Source organism: Phocoena sinus, chromosome 6, assembly GCF_008692025.1.
Source record: "Phocoena sinus isolate mPhoSin1 chromosome 6, mPhoSin1.pri, whole genome shotgun sequence".
Lineage (NCBI taxonomy): Eukaryota > Metazoa > Chordata > Mammalia > Artiodactyla > Phocoenidae > Phocoena > Phocoena sinus.
The window spans coordinates 68768886-68785417 of record NC_045768.1 but is presented as its reverse complement, the minus strand read 5'-3'; the positions used below and the strand labels follow the sequence as shown (position 1 = coordinate 68785417).

At 40.3% G+C, this 16532-nt stretch overlaps 3 protein-coding genes across 3 annotated transcripts in view; 2 read left to right on the top strand and 1 right to left on the bottom strand.

The window, feature by feature from the left end:
• Positions 1-9637, top strand: part of HAUS6 (HAUS augmin like complex subunit 6) — a 43430-nt gene extending 33793 nt beyond the window's left edge. The window contains 3 exon segments of the mRNA XM_032634691.1: positions 908-1043; positions 2932-3978; positions 6238-9637. Coding sequence (XP_032490582.1) covers positions 908-1043; positions 2932-3978; positions 6238-6332 — 1278 coding nt within the window. The 3' untranslated portion in view covers positions 6333-9637.
• A 1610-nt stretch (positions 9638-11247) lies between these two features.
• RRAGA (Ras related GTP binding A) lies at positions 11248-13070 on the bottom strand. The gene has a single exon (XM_032634693.1). It carries the CDS (start codon positions 12619-12621, stop codon positions 11680-11682), a length of 942 nt encoding a protein of 313 aa, XP_032490584.1. The 5' UTR covers positions 12622-13070; the 3' UTR covers positions 11248-11679.
• Positions 12667-16532, top strand: part of SAXO1 (stabilizer of axonemal microtubules 1) — a gene marked incomplete at its 5' end in the record, with an annotated part of 112626 nt that continues 108760 nt past the window's right edge. The window contains one exon of the mRNA XM_032633883.1: positions 12667-13010. Coding sequence (XP_032489774.1) covers positions 12667-13010 — 344 coding nt within the window. The remainder of the gene's footprint in view (positions 13011-16532) is intronic.

Here is a 16532-nt window from a genome sequence, read left to right as displayed (position 1 = left end):
ATCTCTAAAGTTCTGTTGTTTCTCTGTATTAGTTGATTGACTCTATACTAAAGAAAACATGATTAGTCATTCTTTTTTTCTTTCCTGATATGGGAGGAAAGGCACATTTTCTGGTTAAAAGAATTTACAGTAGCAGTGGAATGAGATAGGATGGAAGAGGAGAGCCCTAAAATCTCATAAAACTCTGAAAGTAAAGTGAAATCAATTCTCTTTAATAGTGTTTATGACAAGGAATATTTAGCGTTAGAATTCTAAGAAGCCCTCTATTTTCATGGAGGAGGAGTCAGTTTGATTATGGTTGTAGGCAGTTTCTTTTTTCAGGATTTCAGGGTGCAGAGATTTTAATTTGCTTGTTTTTTGCTTTCCGGTTTTATTAAAATGTTAATACAGAGTGCTATTTTCATATTGTACACTTTCTTTTCTCTATTTTAGAAATGTATCCCTATGTTTTCACTAATTTATGTCTGATGATGAGGTTTCTGGCAAAGAAGTTTGTTGTCAGAATGTACTCTGTTTATTAGTAGAGGTGTTACTGTGCGGTGGATTATAATTAAGAAGAACCTGCATGCTTTAGAACCAGTCATTTTAGCAGATATGGAATTGTGAAGCTCAGAAGTGTGGCAGATAGTAATTCAGATCACTGCAGTCAGAACTATATCTAAATCTTTTCAAGTGTAAAGATTTCTTATCTTTTCTCTCCTGTGTAACAGGATATCCATTTAAGATGAGGAAACGGGTTTGGGGTTTGATTTCACCTTAATAGGATCGTGCCTGGAGAGTCTATATGGAGTGTCTGGGAGCTACATTGTTGAGTTTATTTTTGTGCTTATTGTTCTTATCAGGGCCTTTGTTGCATTCTACCAGTGGGCTTGGTAATTTTTGCTTTACTTTTTCTTTTCTGTTTTAGGTTGCAAGGGCAGTTTTATCTGATTCACCACAGCCTTCTAAAGGAAAAGAAGTAATATTAGAGGAACTAATTGACTCTCTAGCTTCCAACCCATTCTTAACAAGGAATCAAATTCCCCGAACTCCAGAAAACTTGAGTAAGTTAATAATGTTTTTTGTCACTATTTTCTTTCTTAGACATTACTACTATTAGAACCATGGTCTGGCAAATCTTTTGGAAACTCACTTTAAAACTTTTTTTGTATCTTTCAATTTAGTGGCATTGGCTCTATTTGTTTTCATGTGGGGGACTTTTATTGAAATATCAACTATGGGCACTGTCACTTATATGGCAGTCCTTCAGCAGTATTATTTTGCCCTGGAACTGTACAGTTTTGTTTTTTTTGTTTTACTTGGAAAATATTTTAGTTGATCACTTCAGAAATATCCTCTGCCTCCACATCTGATCTGTGATCAACATTTATAGAGTATGGAGGCTGTATTCTTCCAGTCAACAACCAGCAGCATCAGCCAAAAACTCTGTACAGAGATCTTACCTACCTCTCCCAAGCTAATCAGACTCCCCAGTACTTTCTTCTTACAACCTGTATTGTGTGGGCAAAGTTCGGAGATTCTTGTCCTCATGTAGGCACATCATGCTGGGTGAGTGATTAAATATAATTTCCATTTTGCTACTAGAAATGACATATCCAAAGTTAAATGGATTCAGTTCAGGTTGAACCTAGCCACTGTATAGATTGGTGGTTGGCAAACTACATCTTGCAAACCAAATCTGGCCCACCCTATGTGTTTTTGTACATAAAGTTGCATTGAACACAACCTTGTTCATTTGTCAGCATATCGTTTATGGCTACTTTCACATTACAGTGGCTGAGTAGTTACCACAGATAAGATGGCCTGCAAAACCTGAAGTATTACTATCTGGCCCTTTATAGAAAAAGTGTGTGTGTGTGTGTGTGTGTGTGTGTGTGTGTGTGTGTGTGTGTGTGTGTGTGTATGCTGTATATATATAAGTATATAAATAAATATATATATATGCATGCCAAAACCTGGCCTAGATGGGCAAGAAAATATCTTTTCTTCCATTTATTTGTTTGTTTATTTATAAATAACATCTTTATTGGAGTATAATTGCTTTACAGTGGTGTGTTAGTTTCTGCTATATAACAAAGTGAATCAGCTATACATATACATATATCCCCATATTTCCTCCCTCTTGTGTCTCCCTCCCACCCTCCCTATCCCACCCCTCTAGGTGGTCACAAAGCACCGAGCTGATCTCCCTGTACTATGCGGCTGCTTCCCACTAGCTATCTGTTTTACATTTGATAGTATATATAAGTCCATGCCACTCTCTCATTTCGTACCAGCTTACTCTTCCCCCTCCCTTGTGTCCTCAAGTCCATTCTCTACGTCTGCATCTTTATTCCTGTCCTGCCCCTAGGTTCTTAAGAACCTTTTTTTTTTTTTTAAGATTCCATATATGTGTGTTAGCATACGGTATTTGATTTTCTCTTTCTGACTTACTTCACTGTTTATGACAGACTCTAGGTCCATCCACCTCACTACAGATAACTCAATTTCATTTCTTTTTATGGCTGAGTAATATTCCATTGTATATATGTGCCACATCTTCTTTATGCATTCATCTGTCGATGGACACTTAGGTTGCTTCCATGTCCTGGCTATTGTAAACAGAGCTGCAATGAACATTGTGGTACATGACTCTTTGAATTATGGTTAAGAAAATATCTCTTTAATACATGTGATTTGTATGTGCTGTGTGAAAGTATATGCACATTTCAGGAACCCCTTTCATTTTTTGTGTGTGGTCAGTTGGAGATGGAATTCTTTGATGTTGTTGGGCTTTGGTGTATTGTGGAGCCTTGTCATCCAACTGGCATATTTATGTACATGTACTGAGTCAGCAGTTTTATCTTAAGCACTAGAAATGAAATGTTTAATTGCATGTTCTATTTGGGAATTTATTAATAACTTGTGTTATTTCCCCCTTCATTTAATCAGTAAGTGAAATTAGGAGCTCTTGGAGAAAAGCTGTTAAAATAGAAGATAACAGAAGTGCAGAACCAATTCAAATGGATACTGAACATAGAGAAGTATTGCCAGAATCCTTACCTGTGGTGCATAATCAAAAAGAGCTTAATGTGGACAGTTTTTTCTCAGCAACCACTGTGTCCGATTCTAGCCATTCTCATTTGCCTGAAGAGAAAGTTGTTTCAGATTGCCTCAAGTGTGTGCTTCAGAAACCTGTGGTAACCAGTTGCATAGGTGAACCAACAACACAGAATGTGTCAGATTTGTTAAATAAGGACATAATTTGTAAGCAAGATTTGGAATGTACAGCTTTACAGAACAAGTTTTTAGAAACTAGCCAAATAGAGACATTCTCCCCTGCTGTAGGCAATAGGAGAGATGTGATAGGTAGCAGTGAAGAAGAGTATATTAAAATATCAGACCACTCGAAAGCTTCTTACAAAGATCTTTCCATGCATAAAAGTATGTTATGGAACTCTTTTCAGATATCAAGTGGAATTAGTTCCAGTTTTAAAGATAGTGATTTTGGCATATTACATGAAACTCTTCCAGAAGAAGTTGGTCACTTAAGTCTTAATAGCTCCAGTAGTACAGAGGCCAATTTTAAACTGGAACCAAATAGTCCTATGCACAGTGGCATTTTCCCAGAAGGTGCTGTGGGAGGAAGACAGAATACTCCAGAATCAGATATTAATTTACAGGCTGCTTGGAGTGGATATGAGGCTCTGAAGAAATCTGTGCCCAAGCAAAGGGAAGAAATTTGCCTCTCTAATCCTGAAACACTTGAAAGACACAAACCAGAATTGAGCCTTACTTCCCAATACATGCAAACTGATGATACGCTTAACTTTTGGGGCACTCATGATATGCACATTGACTGTACAAAACCATCTTCACGCATGTCCCTTGGTGAAAGAAAACGGTCTCTTTCACCACTAATTAAGTTTTCTCCAGTGGAACAAAGATTGAGGACCACAATACCATGTAGTCTTGGAGAACGTCTACCTAATTTAACAGGTAAGATTTAACTAGATAATGTGCATATTAACCTGCTGAAGTTTTCTCTCACCTTCTCCTAAAAATAGCATGCAGTGAATGTTACATGATCTTTATTGTTAATATGACAAAATATGCTCCTTATTCCTTCAGCTAGGATGAGAAGAGTAAACCCATCATTTTGATGGGTACTTTCAGAATGTCTAGTGATTTTTTTTTTTTTTTTTTTTTTTTTTTTTTTTTTTTTGCGGTACGCGGGCCTCTCACTGCTGTGGCCTCTCCCGTTGCGGAGCACAGGCTCCGGGCGCGCAGGCTCAGCGGCCATGGCTCACGAGCCCAGCCGCTCTGCGGCATGTGGGATCTTCCCGGACCGGGGCATGAACCCGTGTCCCCTGCATCGGCAGGCGGACTCTCAACCACTGCGCCAATAGGGAAGCCCTTCTAGTGATTTTTATATAGCTTACAATTGGTATGGGACAGGGGTGGAAAACAAAACCAAAAACCTGAAACCTATTGCTTTTGTAATAGAAACAACTGAAAGTAAACCTTGTCAAAATCTTTTTGGCTAATGGCAGGTGGTTCTAAAGTTGAGAAACGCTATGTTAAATATCATTATAGGGGCTTCCCTGGTGGCGCAGTGGTTGAGAGTCCGCCTGCCGATGCAGGGGACACGGGTTCGTGCCCCGGTGCGGGAAGATCCCACATGCCGTGGCCGCGGAGCGGCTGTGCCCGTGAGCCATGGCCGCTGAGCCTGTGCATCCGGAGCCTGTGCTCCGCAACGGGAGAGGCCACAACAGTGAGAGGCCCGCGTACCGCAAAAAAAAAAAAAAAAAAAAAAATCATTATAATATAGTGGGACTTCCCTGGTAGCGCAGTGGTTGAGAATCTGCCTGCCAATGCAGGGGACACAGGTTCGTTCCCTGGTCCAGGAATATTCCACATGCCGCAGAGTAACTAAGCCCATGCACCACAACTACAGAGCCTGTGCTCTAGAGCCCACGAGCCACAGCTACTGAGCCCATGTGCCACAACTACTGAAGCCCATGCACCTAGAGCCCGTGCTCTGCAACAAGAGAAGCCACGGCAGTGAGAAGCCCACACATAGCGATAAGAGTAGCCCCTGCTCGATGCAACTAGAAAAAGCCTGTGCGCAGCAACAAAGACCCAACACAGCCAAAAAATAAATAAATTTGAATTAAAAAATAAATAATATAGTATCTGTGGTTTCGTTTGAAATAATTTGATGGGGGTGCAGTGACAAAACAAGGTAGGTCATTGTATTACTTTCCTAGGGCTGCCGTAACGATGTACCACAAACTGGGTGGCTTAAGACAACAGAAATTTTTTGTCTCTGGAGAAAACAAGTTCTGGAGGCTAGGATTCAGAATCAAGGTGTTGGCATGGCCGTGTTCCCTCTGAAGCCACTAGAGCAGCGGTCCCCAACCTTTTTGGCACCAGGGACCAGTTTCGTGGAAGGCAATTTTTCCATGGTGGGGGGTGGGGAGGTTCAGGTGGTAATGCGAGGGATGGGGAGCGACAGATGAAGCTTTGCTCGCTCGCCTGTCACTCACCTGCTGTGCGGCCTGATTCCTAGTAGGCTGCGGATGGGTAGTGGTCCACGGCCCGGGGGTTGGGTACCTCTGCACTAGAGGATGATCCTTCTTGATTCTTCTAGCTTCTGATAACCCCCAGGTGTTCTTTGGCTTGTGGCAGCATAACACATTTCTGCCTCCATCTTCACATGGCATTCTCCCCTTGTGTTCTGTGTACCTTCTTATAAGGACATCAGTCCTGTAGATTAAGGGCCCATCCTACTCCCATCTTAACTTTTTTTTTTTTTTTTTTAATTATTTTTGGCTGAGTTGGGTCTTTGTTGTTGCGCGCAGGCTTTCTCTAGTTGTGGCGAGTGGGGGCTACTTTTTGTTGCGGTGCACGGGCTTCTCATTGTGGTGGCTTCTCGTTGCGGAGCACGGGCTCTATGTGTGCGGGCTTCAGTAGCTGTGGCTCGCGGGCTCTAGAGCGCAGGCTCAGTAGTTGTGGCGCATGGGCTTAGTTGCTCTGTGGCATGTGGGATGTTCCCGGACCAGGGCACGAACCCATGTCCCCTGCACTGGCAGGCAGATTCTTAACCACTGTGCCACCAGGGAAGTCCCAGAATAATGGTAATTTTATTGCAGTTACATATTTGCATGTGAACTTTTTACTGAAATTTGCTACTACTTGGAATTTGTCCTATTTTTTCTTTATAATGTTTGCTTATCCTTTTTTCTCTTTTTGAAGTCAATTTTGCAGAAGAAGAAATCTTGAATAAGAGCCTTGATGCCAAAGAATCTCCATCCGACTTGAAAGATGAAGTAGTAGCCCAGTCAACTTAACTATGATGAACTTAAGTTGAAGCAATGTCACAGGATAAAAACATTTGTAATTTAAATACACATTGGAAGTGTAACTTTTTCAGGGTCTAAAAAAGTCCTAAATAATGCTTTTTAGCCTTCTCTACTGATTTTAAGTAAGGAGAGTATGTTTGGATTTTCTCTCTCTATGGATATGGGGTTGAAATGTGAAGTATTTGGAAAGCAAACAAGTTATGAGAAGCCATTTTGGTTTCTTGTATAATCTTGTGGGCATGAAACGGCATAGTATTAGGTTTACTAATTCATTATGTTCTAATTTCAGTTAATTAACATAAGGATGAGTAGTTTTTAATGTGTTTTATTAAGTGGTTAACTTAATAGCCATTGGATATACTGACCTTTCTTTTTAGGGAAATATACAACTTTTATTGTTTCTTTTTATAACATTCTGGTACTAAACAAAAAAAGTGAGGAAAGTAATGCTTTGGGGTGTATAATCAAAATGACAAAGTTTAAGTTTGGGAAAGCTCTAAAGAGGCTTAATGATTATTCAGGTAGGTTGATCCTGAAAAATGATGTTTGATGGAATAAAGTGCATGTGATGATAGTGAAGACTGGAGCAGAATGAATTTAGAAAAAAGGAAAAAGGCAGAAGATGACTAGATACTTTTGAGGGACACTAACTATAAATCCATTCAGTGGGTTGTATAGCAGTTTTATATTTAGTCTAATTTAGACTTTGAGAATTTAACTCTAGTTTTTTATTTTAACAGAAAAAATGTAAATTAAAAAATTAGTCTGTGGTTTTTTTTGGAGGGGCACTGTTTTTGGGGAAGGGAGCTAATTTTTTTTCAATTTTTCAATTTAAAAAAATTTTTTATTCGAGTATAATTGCTTTACAATGTTGTGTTAGTTCCTGCTGCACAGTGAAGTGAATCAGCTATACTCATACACACATCCGCTCCCTCTTGGACCTCCCTCCCCCTCACCCCCCATCCCACCCAACTAGGCCATCACAGAGCACCAAGCTGAGCTCCCTGTGCTATACAGCAGGTTAAGGGAGCTAATTTTGATTGTTACTTTCCTCCTCAAAAACCATCAGTTCCCCACTGCCTACAGACAGAATAGCTTCAGATTAACTTGAGAAAATTGAATTTGCGGTTAAATAACTTGTTCAGTGTTACACAGCTAAGTCTGTGGTGAAGCTAGGATTTGACCTTATTTTCCTTCCTTAATATACCAACAAGACCTCCTAGAAGTAACTAAAAGGCCAGGATTTAGGATATGGCTGCAGGAGTGGGCCTTCCGGACTCTAAATGGGAGTCAGATGTGAGGCCTCTTGTACAGTGTCCTGCCTCATGTAGTTAGACCCCCTAGCCAAGAAAACGGCTTGTCTTTAGCATCCAAGTGATGAATACATGCCATTGCCCTCTGCGAACCAGGAGGTTAAGCACACACTGGAAGGGTGGTAGCACCTACAGCACCCCTGTGTCTAGCCTCAACTCTTAACCATCACAGCCTTGTCCAGTTTGCCAAGAAACTGGCAAGAAGAGGAGAAAAGTTGAAGAGTTCTGGAAGTGGATAGGCTTAATACTTCATCTTTCTTCACTCATTTTGGCTTACTTTCTGTGTTGCTTGTTTGATCCGAGTTTGAAGGCCAGTCTTTTTTTTGTGAGAAAAGACAGAAGAAAAGCACAAATAACTGCCTTCTTTGCAGTGGAAAAGAAAGAGGAAGAGAAAAGCTTCTAAGGTGCCATATTATTAGTTAACAGAACAAATAGGGACTCTCTAAGTCTACTGGGAAACTGTCCTCTAGTCTTAAGAAACCTAATATTGGTAAATCCAAAATTAACATGCTAAGGAGAAGGTATTAGCATCTACAAAGGGCCAGAGCTATTCCTGGATACTTAACATATCATTTAATTCTTATACTTCTGTAAGATAGTGATATTGTACCTATTTTACAGGTAATGATACCGAAGCTAGGGAGCTTAAATGCCTTGTCTAAGATGGACTTGAGGAATTACCTGGGATACATCTTAAAAAACATATATTCTGTAGGTCTAAAGTGAGGATTAGAAATCTGCATTTTAAATAGCTGCCCTGGTAATTCTTAGGCTCAATAAATAGCTTGAGAGCCACTGCTAGGGGAAAGAGATTCACATTTAGCCCTGGAGTATCTTAAAGAAGCTAGGTACACTATTACATTCTGCTTTAGAGATCTGAGCTCTCTGATAAGGAAGCTGAAGTTCACCAATAAGTGTGGGCCCTGAATTAATGGGAATCACGAGACCAAAATATCTTTGGATATTAATAGATTTACAAAAACCACTCGTTGTTGAGTCACACTTGTGATAGGCTGAGATTTTTTGGCATTCTTCCCTGTCCTTTGTATGCCAGTAGTATAAACAAAAGTATATTAAATCTGTCACTTTCTCCTAAACCATTTTGATTACGACTCCTCTTCCTTATCCAATACTGCCTGCATTACCTGCCTTTTGACCTTAAGGGACTGCTTTGACCATATCACTTCTTTGTTTAAAATTCCATTAATAGTTCATTGTTAATTCCAGAATTGAGTTCAAATTTAAAGGCATATAAGGTCTCCATAGATTCCTCTTTTCCCTCTTCCACTATGATCTCCCCCCCCACCTTTTTTTTTTAACTGAAATGCTTTGGTGGGCATGTGTCTTTAAAAATCTTAAGGCACAGTTCTGAAGCTGGAATATCCTACCTTCACCTCCCAGCCTTTCAGTTATAGTTTGTCCTTTAGGGTTCAGAACAAATCTCACTTTCACCTTGAAGTCTTAATCTCTTATCCATGGGACTGTCCCTTCGTTGAAATCTCCTATGGCTTATGTTAAGTTTTATTCACTTAGTATTTTTCATTTATTGTATTTTTTCCATGGTTGTATGTGATTTCTCCAGTTGTATTGATTAAATAGACATATACTTACGTAGATATGTGTGTGGGGTGTGTCCACACATACATATACTCCAAGGGCCATAGATCATCCTTAGCAGATACTGAAGTACTGGAATTGTTTTCTTTGCCTCTGTGTGATGGAATTAAAGTAGTGGTAAAGACGGAGGGCTACTTTATTGCTGTAAGAGTACTTTTTCTCATTACATTCACAGCAGAATATACCTTGTTTTATTCACTATTCATAAGATGGTGTGTAAACTGACTTCTCTATCAGTTTGAAACTTTAGATAATGCCCCTATGTTCTAATTGTTTTAAATGTTTAAAGACAACAAGCATATAATGTTGCTTAACATGAAAAATGTTATCAAGTGGAATAAAGACAAGTATTTTGAAACCATTCTTTACCATGTGTTTCTTAACCATGATCTATGGAGTCAATTTTATTTAAGTTCTTGAGACCTGTATAAAAGGAAATCCTGTTTTTCCCCTACTCTGAGTATACTAAAATTAAAGAAGATAGGTTTAAGGACATTTTCCTTAATGTAAAGAAAGTATTTGCTAAAGTAAAGCTCTCTTTCACGTTAAGTTGCAGATACATAGTTGATATACCTTTTGCGTTATGCACTGTGGATGTTAAATCCACATCCTGAATTTAAAATATGAGTCCTCCATGGGACTATCTGTAAATGTTTACATACTAGTCTTGAATAAATGTTCAGTATTATACCACCTAGCTCTAGATTTATTAAATGTATTTTAAAATGATTTTTAAAAGTACATATATACCCTCAGTTCATTTGGAGTCTATACTAGCTTATTGCCAAAGGCCCTAATTAGACTAGTTTAATAACATATCTGAACAGCTTCTTGCTCTTCATGGGTAGGGATCTTGTCATCCACAGGTGCTGCTATAAAGGATTTAATAAATGTTAAATAACTTTATAAATGTTTGGAAATTCCCTATCACTTATATTTAATGTCTGTAAATAGAGATAATGCCTCATTTGTAAAATGAGGTGAGGAGTTGATCAGAGGTGTTTTGGCTCTAAGATACTTAGATTTCATTTAAAACAATCTATGAGGCGGCTGAAACAGGGCACTTTAGGTCTGTTTTTTGATTTCACTATACCACACTGCCAATTCAAAATAGGAACCTTAGAATTCTTCCCCAAAAGTATGTAATCTAAGAATCCGATTCAAAATTATCCAATTTCCAGACAAATACAGATGGGAAAGTGATCTTGCCCAAAGCAAAACACTATTCTTTGAGAGAAGTCATTTAACTTCCTGGCTTCAGTTTACTCAATCTATAAAATTGGGGAACTTATATGAAGGAATAATGTACAGCTAAAAAGCTAGGATTTTTATGATGAAGAGTTAGGAGAGGTTAGGAGAGGATCTGCAATTACACTGCCTAGGTTCAGCTGTATAACCTTAATAAGGTCATACCAGTTTTCTCATCTATTAACAGATAAAAGTAATCTACCTCACAGGTTGTGAGGATTAAGTAAGAAAATGCACATCAAGTATTTAAGGATACCTGGGATTTAGTAAGGGCGTAAATACTTAGCTAGGCTTCACATCCAGTAATTTGGGAGTGAGGAGGAAGAATGGCTCAGTGGGTGGTATTGACAGCTGACACATTACTGAGTATGTGCCAGGTACCATTCTAAATGTTTTCCATGTTGCTTTAATTTAATCTTAATCCAACAAAGTAGTGCTATCCTTATCCATATTTTACAAATGAGGAAACAAGCACAGTAAAATTAAGTACCTTGCCCAGTTCACAGAGCTAGTAAGTGAAGGGACTAGAATACTAACTCAGCTCAGGTGGTCTAGCTCCAGAGACCGTTCTCTTAACCACACTGCTACAGTTGCTATGAAACATCGTTAAGGTGATGGGAGCCAAGATCACAAAATCAAACTTACCAGTTAAGCAATACTTGTGGGCAATCAGAATCTATAGCTTTAATATTAACCACCTTCAAATTATTTCAAATAAGACCATATTTTAAATTGCTAACAGCAAATGTTTATTCATGGTTGAAGCCAAAAAGAATTTATAAATGCATTTTAATACCTTGCTGATAAAATAACATTCCACCTTTGCAACCTTGTAAGGAATACAGGAAGATATTGTAAAGGCTTTGATGTGTATATCTATTATAACCAGGTAATCAGAACACACATACACACATACACCACCACCTACTTTAGTGTTAACACCATACCAACTTTTCAGAAAGGCCATCTTGAAGCTCTACTGGATAGCTGAGTAAATAGCGTCCAAGGCTTGAAGACTGGGGAGAAGGGAAGAAAGGGATGGAAGAAGTAAGCAGCACACATTTCAAAGCCCACTTTTAAGCACACGACATTATGAATGTTAAAAGAAAAAGGGGGAAGGCAATTCAGCATTTTCAGAGAGCGCATTTTGGCAATATTCAACGCATAAGAAGGCTGTGCTTGGGACCATCCACTCTCTCCAGCTTCTCAAAGTGTTTCCTGGCATTGCGAATGTTGATCAGAGTAGCTGCAGAAGGGATCGACGGATCTGACATAACCACCATCACGTACGTGTTTGATGTGAAGATGTCGATGAACGCAGCGAAGTTAGAATTCCTAACCTCCATGCTCTGGAAAGAAGCGGCCAATTTACTGCAGCTCAGCTTGAACTGCTTAATAATGTTGCTGATCTTCTCGAATCGGTGGACGTCACGCTGCTCTTTGCACTGGTAATGGGAAATGACCAAGAACGTCGCCCTCTCAAACAGCAGAACTTCATCGGCCTCAATAATCTGGGCAAAATTCCTGAGGTTCATCTCCAGCTGCTGAACATTGGGAATCAGCTGATAGACAATACTGGACCAGGCTTTGTAGAGCGTTTCATCCCAGATGGATGTTCGAAAACAGGCACACTCCAGCGGGCGAGACAAACGCCTCAGGTCTTCCTCTCGCTCTTTGAAAATCAGGTCACGCTGATCCTCCTGAACCAGATCCATTTTGTGCACCAGGCAGAAGATTTTGGCATCAGGAGAGTTCTGGAGGATGGCTTCCAGACACGACTGGTAATAATGCATGTCCTTTTCCAGTTCGCGGCTCTCCACGTCGAACACGTAAATCAGAACCTCGACATTACGGAAGATGTTGTCTCGCTGGCTGGTGAAGTAATTTTCCATGAAGGTGTCCTGACCGCCACAGTCCCACAGATTCAGCACCAGGTTGCCCAGAAATCGGACGTGGGAGTGCTCCACATCAATGGTGGCACCCAGGCGCCGGGTGTCACGAGCGATGTAATTGGCAAAGATAATGGACCGCATGCTGGTCTTCCCCGACCCGCTCTTCCCCATCAACAGCACCTTTTTCTTCATGGCTGTATTTGGCATCACCCGCCGGAGCTGCCGCGGACTGGGCCTCAGGGCGCGGCCTAACTGCAGCGAGGTCGGAGGGAGGGAGGGGCCGGGGCTTGCGGGGTCTCCGACGGCCGGGCCGTGCAGCTGTGCAGCCGGAGAAGCCGAAGGTGCGAGCTCGGGGCTGGGAAGGCGGCGACCGGTGAGCTCTTTCTCGGGGCAGAGCGCCGTGGGGTAAACCGCCACAGCCGCTACGGAGAAACCCTCGCCTTCCGGAGAGGAGAGTCTCTGCGTCTCCGCTGCCACCCACTTCCGGCGGCGATCTCGCGAGAACCCGCGGTCTCGGCCTTCGCTGCACAACGAGCTTTGATAAACCGCTTTTTTAACGAAACGCAGCAGGGCCCACCCGAAAGAGAAAATGGAAGGTGAACCCAGGACTCTGGTGTTCTGTTCTATTTAAACGGGGCCTACGGTTGCAAATTGTACGTGTGTGGGCAGTTGGGAGAATGCTGCCATCTCGTGGCCGAAAAAACCCCAGCACACCACTACGCGCTTTAAGAGCGCGGTGTGCTGTTGCGTGGTTTTAGGCCTGAGCAGCAGACAGGGAAAAGCCGAAGAAGGCTACTCCGCCCAGTTAGGCCTCCTCAGATTCCCTGGTTTACTCAGTACAAGGACAGGGGAGATAAAAACTGTACAGATGTTCAGAAGTAAGTGATTGCCCATTGCTACACAGCTGAATGGTGGTGAATCCCTCCCGGGAGATATCCTAACTCCCAGTTAGTGCTTTTTCCACTTGGAAGCAAGTTCCTTTCTTACACCTGCTTTCTCGGTAGTCTCAGACTTTGGGATTTATAATCAGAATTCCAAAGCTTGAGGAAACTCTAATATAGAACACTACTTACTACTCACAATAACCCTATGAATAAATAACCTCATTTTCAAGTCAGTAAATGGAAGCTTACAGGGGTTAGGTAACTCTACCAAGTTACACGTCTATTACATAATGAAGTGCAACTTATTTTTAAAATATAAATTGTATATATTTAAGGTGTCCATCATACACAGTGAATACACAGTCCATACACAGTGAAATGATTACAGTCAAGCTAACCTATCTTGTATAGTTACCAGTTTTGTGTGTGTATGTGGTGAGAGCACTTGAAATCTACTCTCAGTAAATTTCCAGTATTCAATACAGTGTTAACTATAGTCATCATGTTGTAGGTTAGATCCCTAGACTTACTTATCCTGCATAACTGCAACTTTTTATCCTTTGACCATTATCTCCCCATTACCCTCACTTCCCTCTACCTGGTAATAACTATTCTCTCTGCTATTATGTATTTGACTTTTTTTATATTCTACAGATAAGTGAGATCATGCAAGGTTTTTCCTTTCTGTGTCTGGCTTATTTCACTTAGCCTGATGCCTTCCAGTTTCATCCTTGTTGTTGCAAATGGTAGGATCCCCCTTTTAAAGGCTGAATAATATTTCATTGTATATATAAACCTCCATTTCTACTTTTTTTAATGTAAAAAGATTTCTTTTGATTTTTTTTGTTTAAAACTTTACACATCTTCAGTTTTCTGAGCCAGTAAGAATGTTCTCTAACACCATATTCTACAAGTGGATATTGACATAAATTTTAGCTAAAATATATCAACAGAAGAATTCCTGCTATTCTTAGAAAAGTTGAACATTTTTGGTTTTTAGCATTCAGTTTATTTAAATTCTTCTAGTACTTATATTGGATTATGGTGATTTTTTCCCCCTTTTCCCCAGTGTTATTGAGATATACTTGACATATGATATTGTATTAGTTTTAGGTGTACAATGTAATAATTTGATATGTATATATTGCCAAATGATTACCACAATAAGCTTAGTTAACACCCATCCCCTCATGTAGTTACAATTTTTTCTTGTGATAATTAATAACTTTTAAGATCTACTCCCTTAGCAAGTTTCAAATATACAATACCGTATTGTTAACTATAGTCACCGTGCTGTACATTACATGTCCAGAACTTATTTATCTTATGACTGGAAGTTTGTACCTTTTGACCACTTTCACCCATTTTTCCAACCTCTTCAAACCCCACCTCTGGCAACCACCAATATGCATCTATGAGTTTGGTTTTTTTAGATTCCACATATAGATGAGATCATATAGGATTTGTCTTTCTGTGTCTGACTTATTTCACTTAGCATAATGCCTTCAAGGTCCATCCTTGTCGTTGCAAAAGGCAGGATTTCTTTCATTTTTATGGCTGAATTCCCTCTCCTCTCTCTCTGATATTTATTGATATATTAATATCAATCACATTTTCTTTATCCATTCATCCATCAGTGGACACTTGGGTTGATTCCACATCTTGGCTATTGTAAGGAATCCTGCAATGAACATGAGGGTGCAGCTATCTTTTTGAGATAGTGACCTTTCCTTTGAATACATACCTAGTAGTGGGATCACTGGGTCATATGGCAATTCTATTTTCAATTTTTTTGAGGAAACGCCATACTGTTTTCCATAATGGCTGCACCTACATTCCCATCAACAGTGTACAAGTGTTCCCTTTTCTCCACATCCTCACCAACATTTGGTGTTTGTGGGGGTTTTTTAAAATTTTTATTGGAGTATATATAGTTGCTTTACAATGTTGTATTAGTTTCTACTGTACAGCAAAGTGAATCAGCTATATGTATACATATATCCCCTCTTTTTTTGGATTTCCTTCCCATTTAGGTCATCTATTTGTGTTTTTTGTTTTTTGGCTGTGTTGGGTCTTAGTTGCACACGCAGGATCTTTGATGAGACATGAGGGCTCTTTCATTGTGGCGTGCTGGTTTTCTCTTCTCTGGTTGTGGTGTGCGGGTTTTCTCTTCTCTAGTTGTGGCGTGTAGGTGTTTTCTCTCTCTAGTTGTGGCACTCGGGCTCCAGAGTGCGTGGGCTCTGTAGTTTGCAGCATGTGGGCTCTCTAGTTGAGGCGTGCGGGCTCAGTAGTTGTGGCCTGTGGGCTTAGTTGCCCCACGGCATGTGGGATCTTAGTTCCCTGACCAGGGATTGAACCCATGTCCCCTGCATTGGAAGGCGGATTCTTTACCACTGGACCACCAGGGAAGTCCCTACTTTTTTTTTTTTTAATGATAGCCATTGTGAAGTGATATCTTACTGTGGTTTTACTATGCATTTCTCTGATGATTAACTATGTTGAGCATCTTTTCATGTGCCTGTTGGCCATCTGCATGTCTTCGCTGGAAAAATGTCTATTCAGGTCTTCTGCCCATTTTTAAACTAGGTTGTTTGTTTTTTTGATGTTGAGTTGTATGAGCTGTTTATATATTTTGGATATTAACCCCTTATCTGTCATATCATTTGCAAATGTTTTCTCCCATTCAATAGGTTGTCTTTTTGTTTTGTTGATGGTTTCCTTTGCTGTGCAAAAGCTTTTGAGTATAATTAGTTTCCATTTGTTTATTTTTGCTTTTATTTCCTTTGCTTTAGGAGGTAGATCCAAAAAATATTGCTGCAGTTTATGCCAAAGAGTGTTCTGCCTATATTTTCTTTCTCTTTTTTAAAAAAAATAAATTTATGTATTTATTTATGCCCGTGTTAGGTCTTCGTTGCTGTGCGCGGGCTTTCTCTAGTTGCAGTGAGTGGGGGCTACTCTTTGCTGTGGTGCGTGGGCTTCTCATTGTCGTGGCTTCTCTTGTTGCAGAGCACGGGCTCTAGGCACACAGGCTTCAGTAGTTGTGGCACGTGGGCTCAGTAGTTGTGGCTTGCGGGCTGTAGAGCTCAGGCTTAGTAGTTGTGGTGCATGGGCTTAGTTGCTCTGCGGCATGTGGAATCTTCTCGGGCCAGGGCTCGAACCTGTGTCCCTTGCATTGGCAGGCATATTCTTAACCACTGCGCCACCTGGGAAGCCCCTGCCTATGTTTTCTTCTAG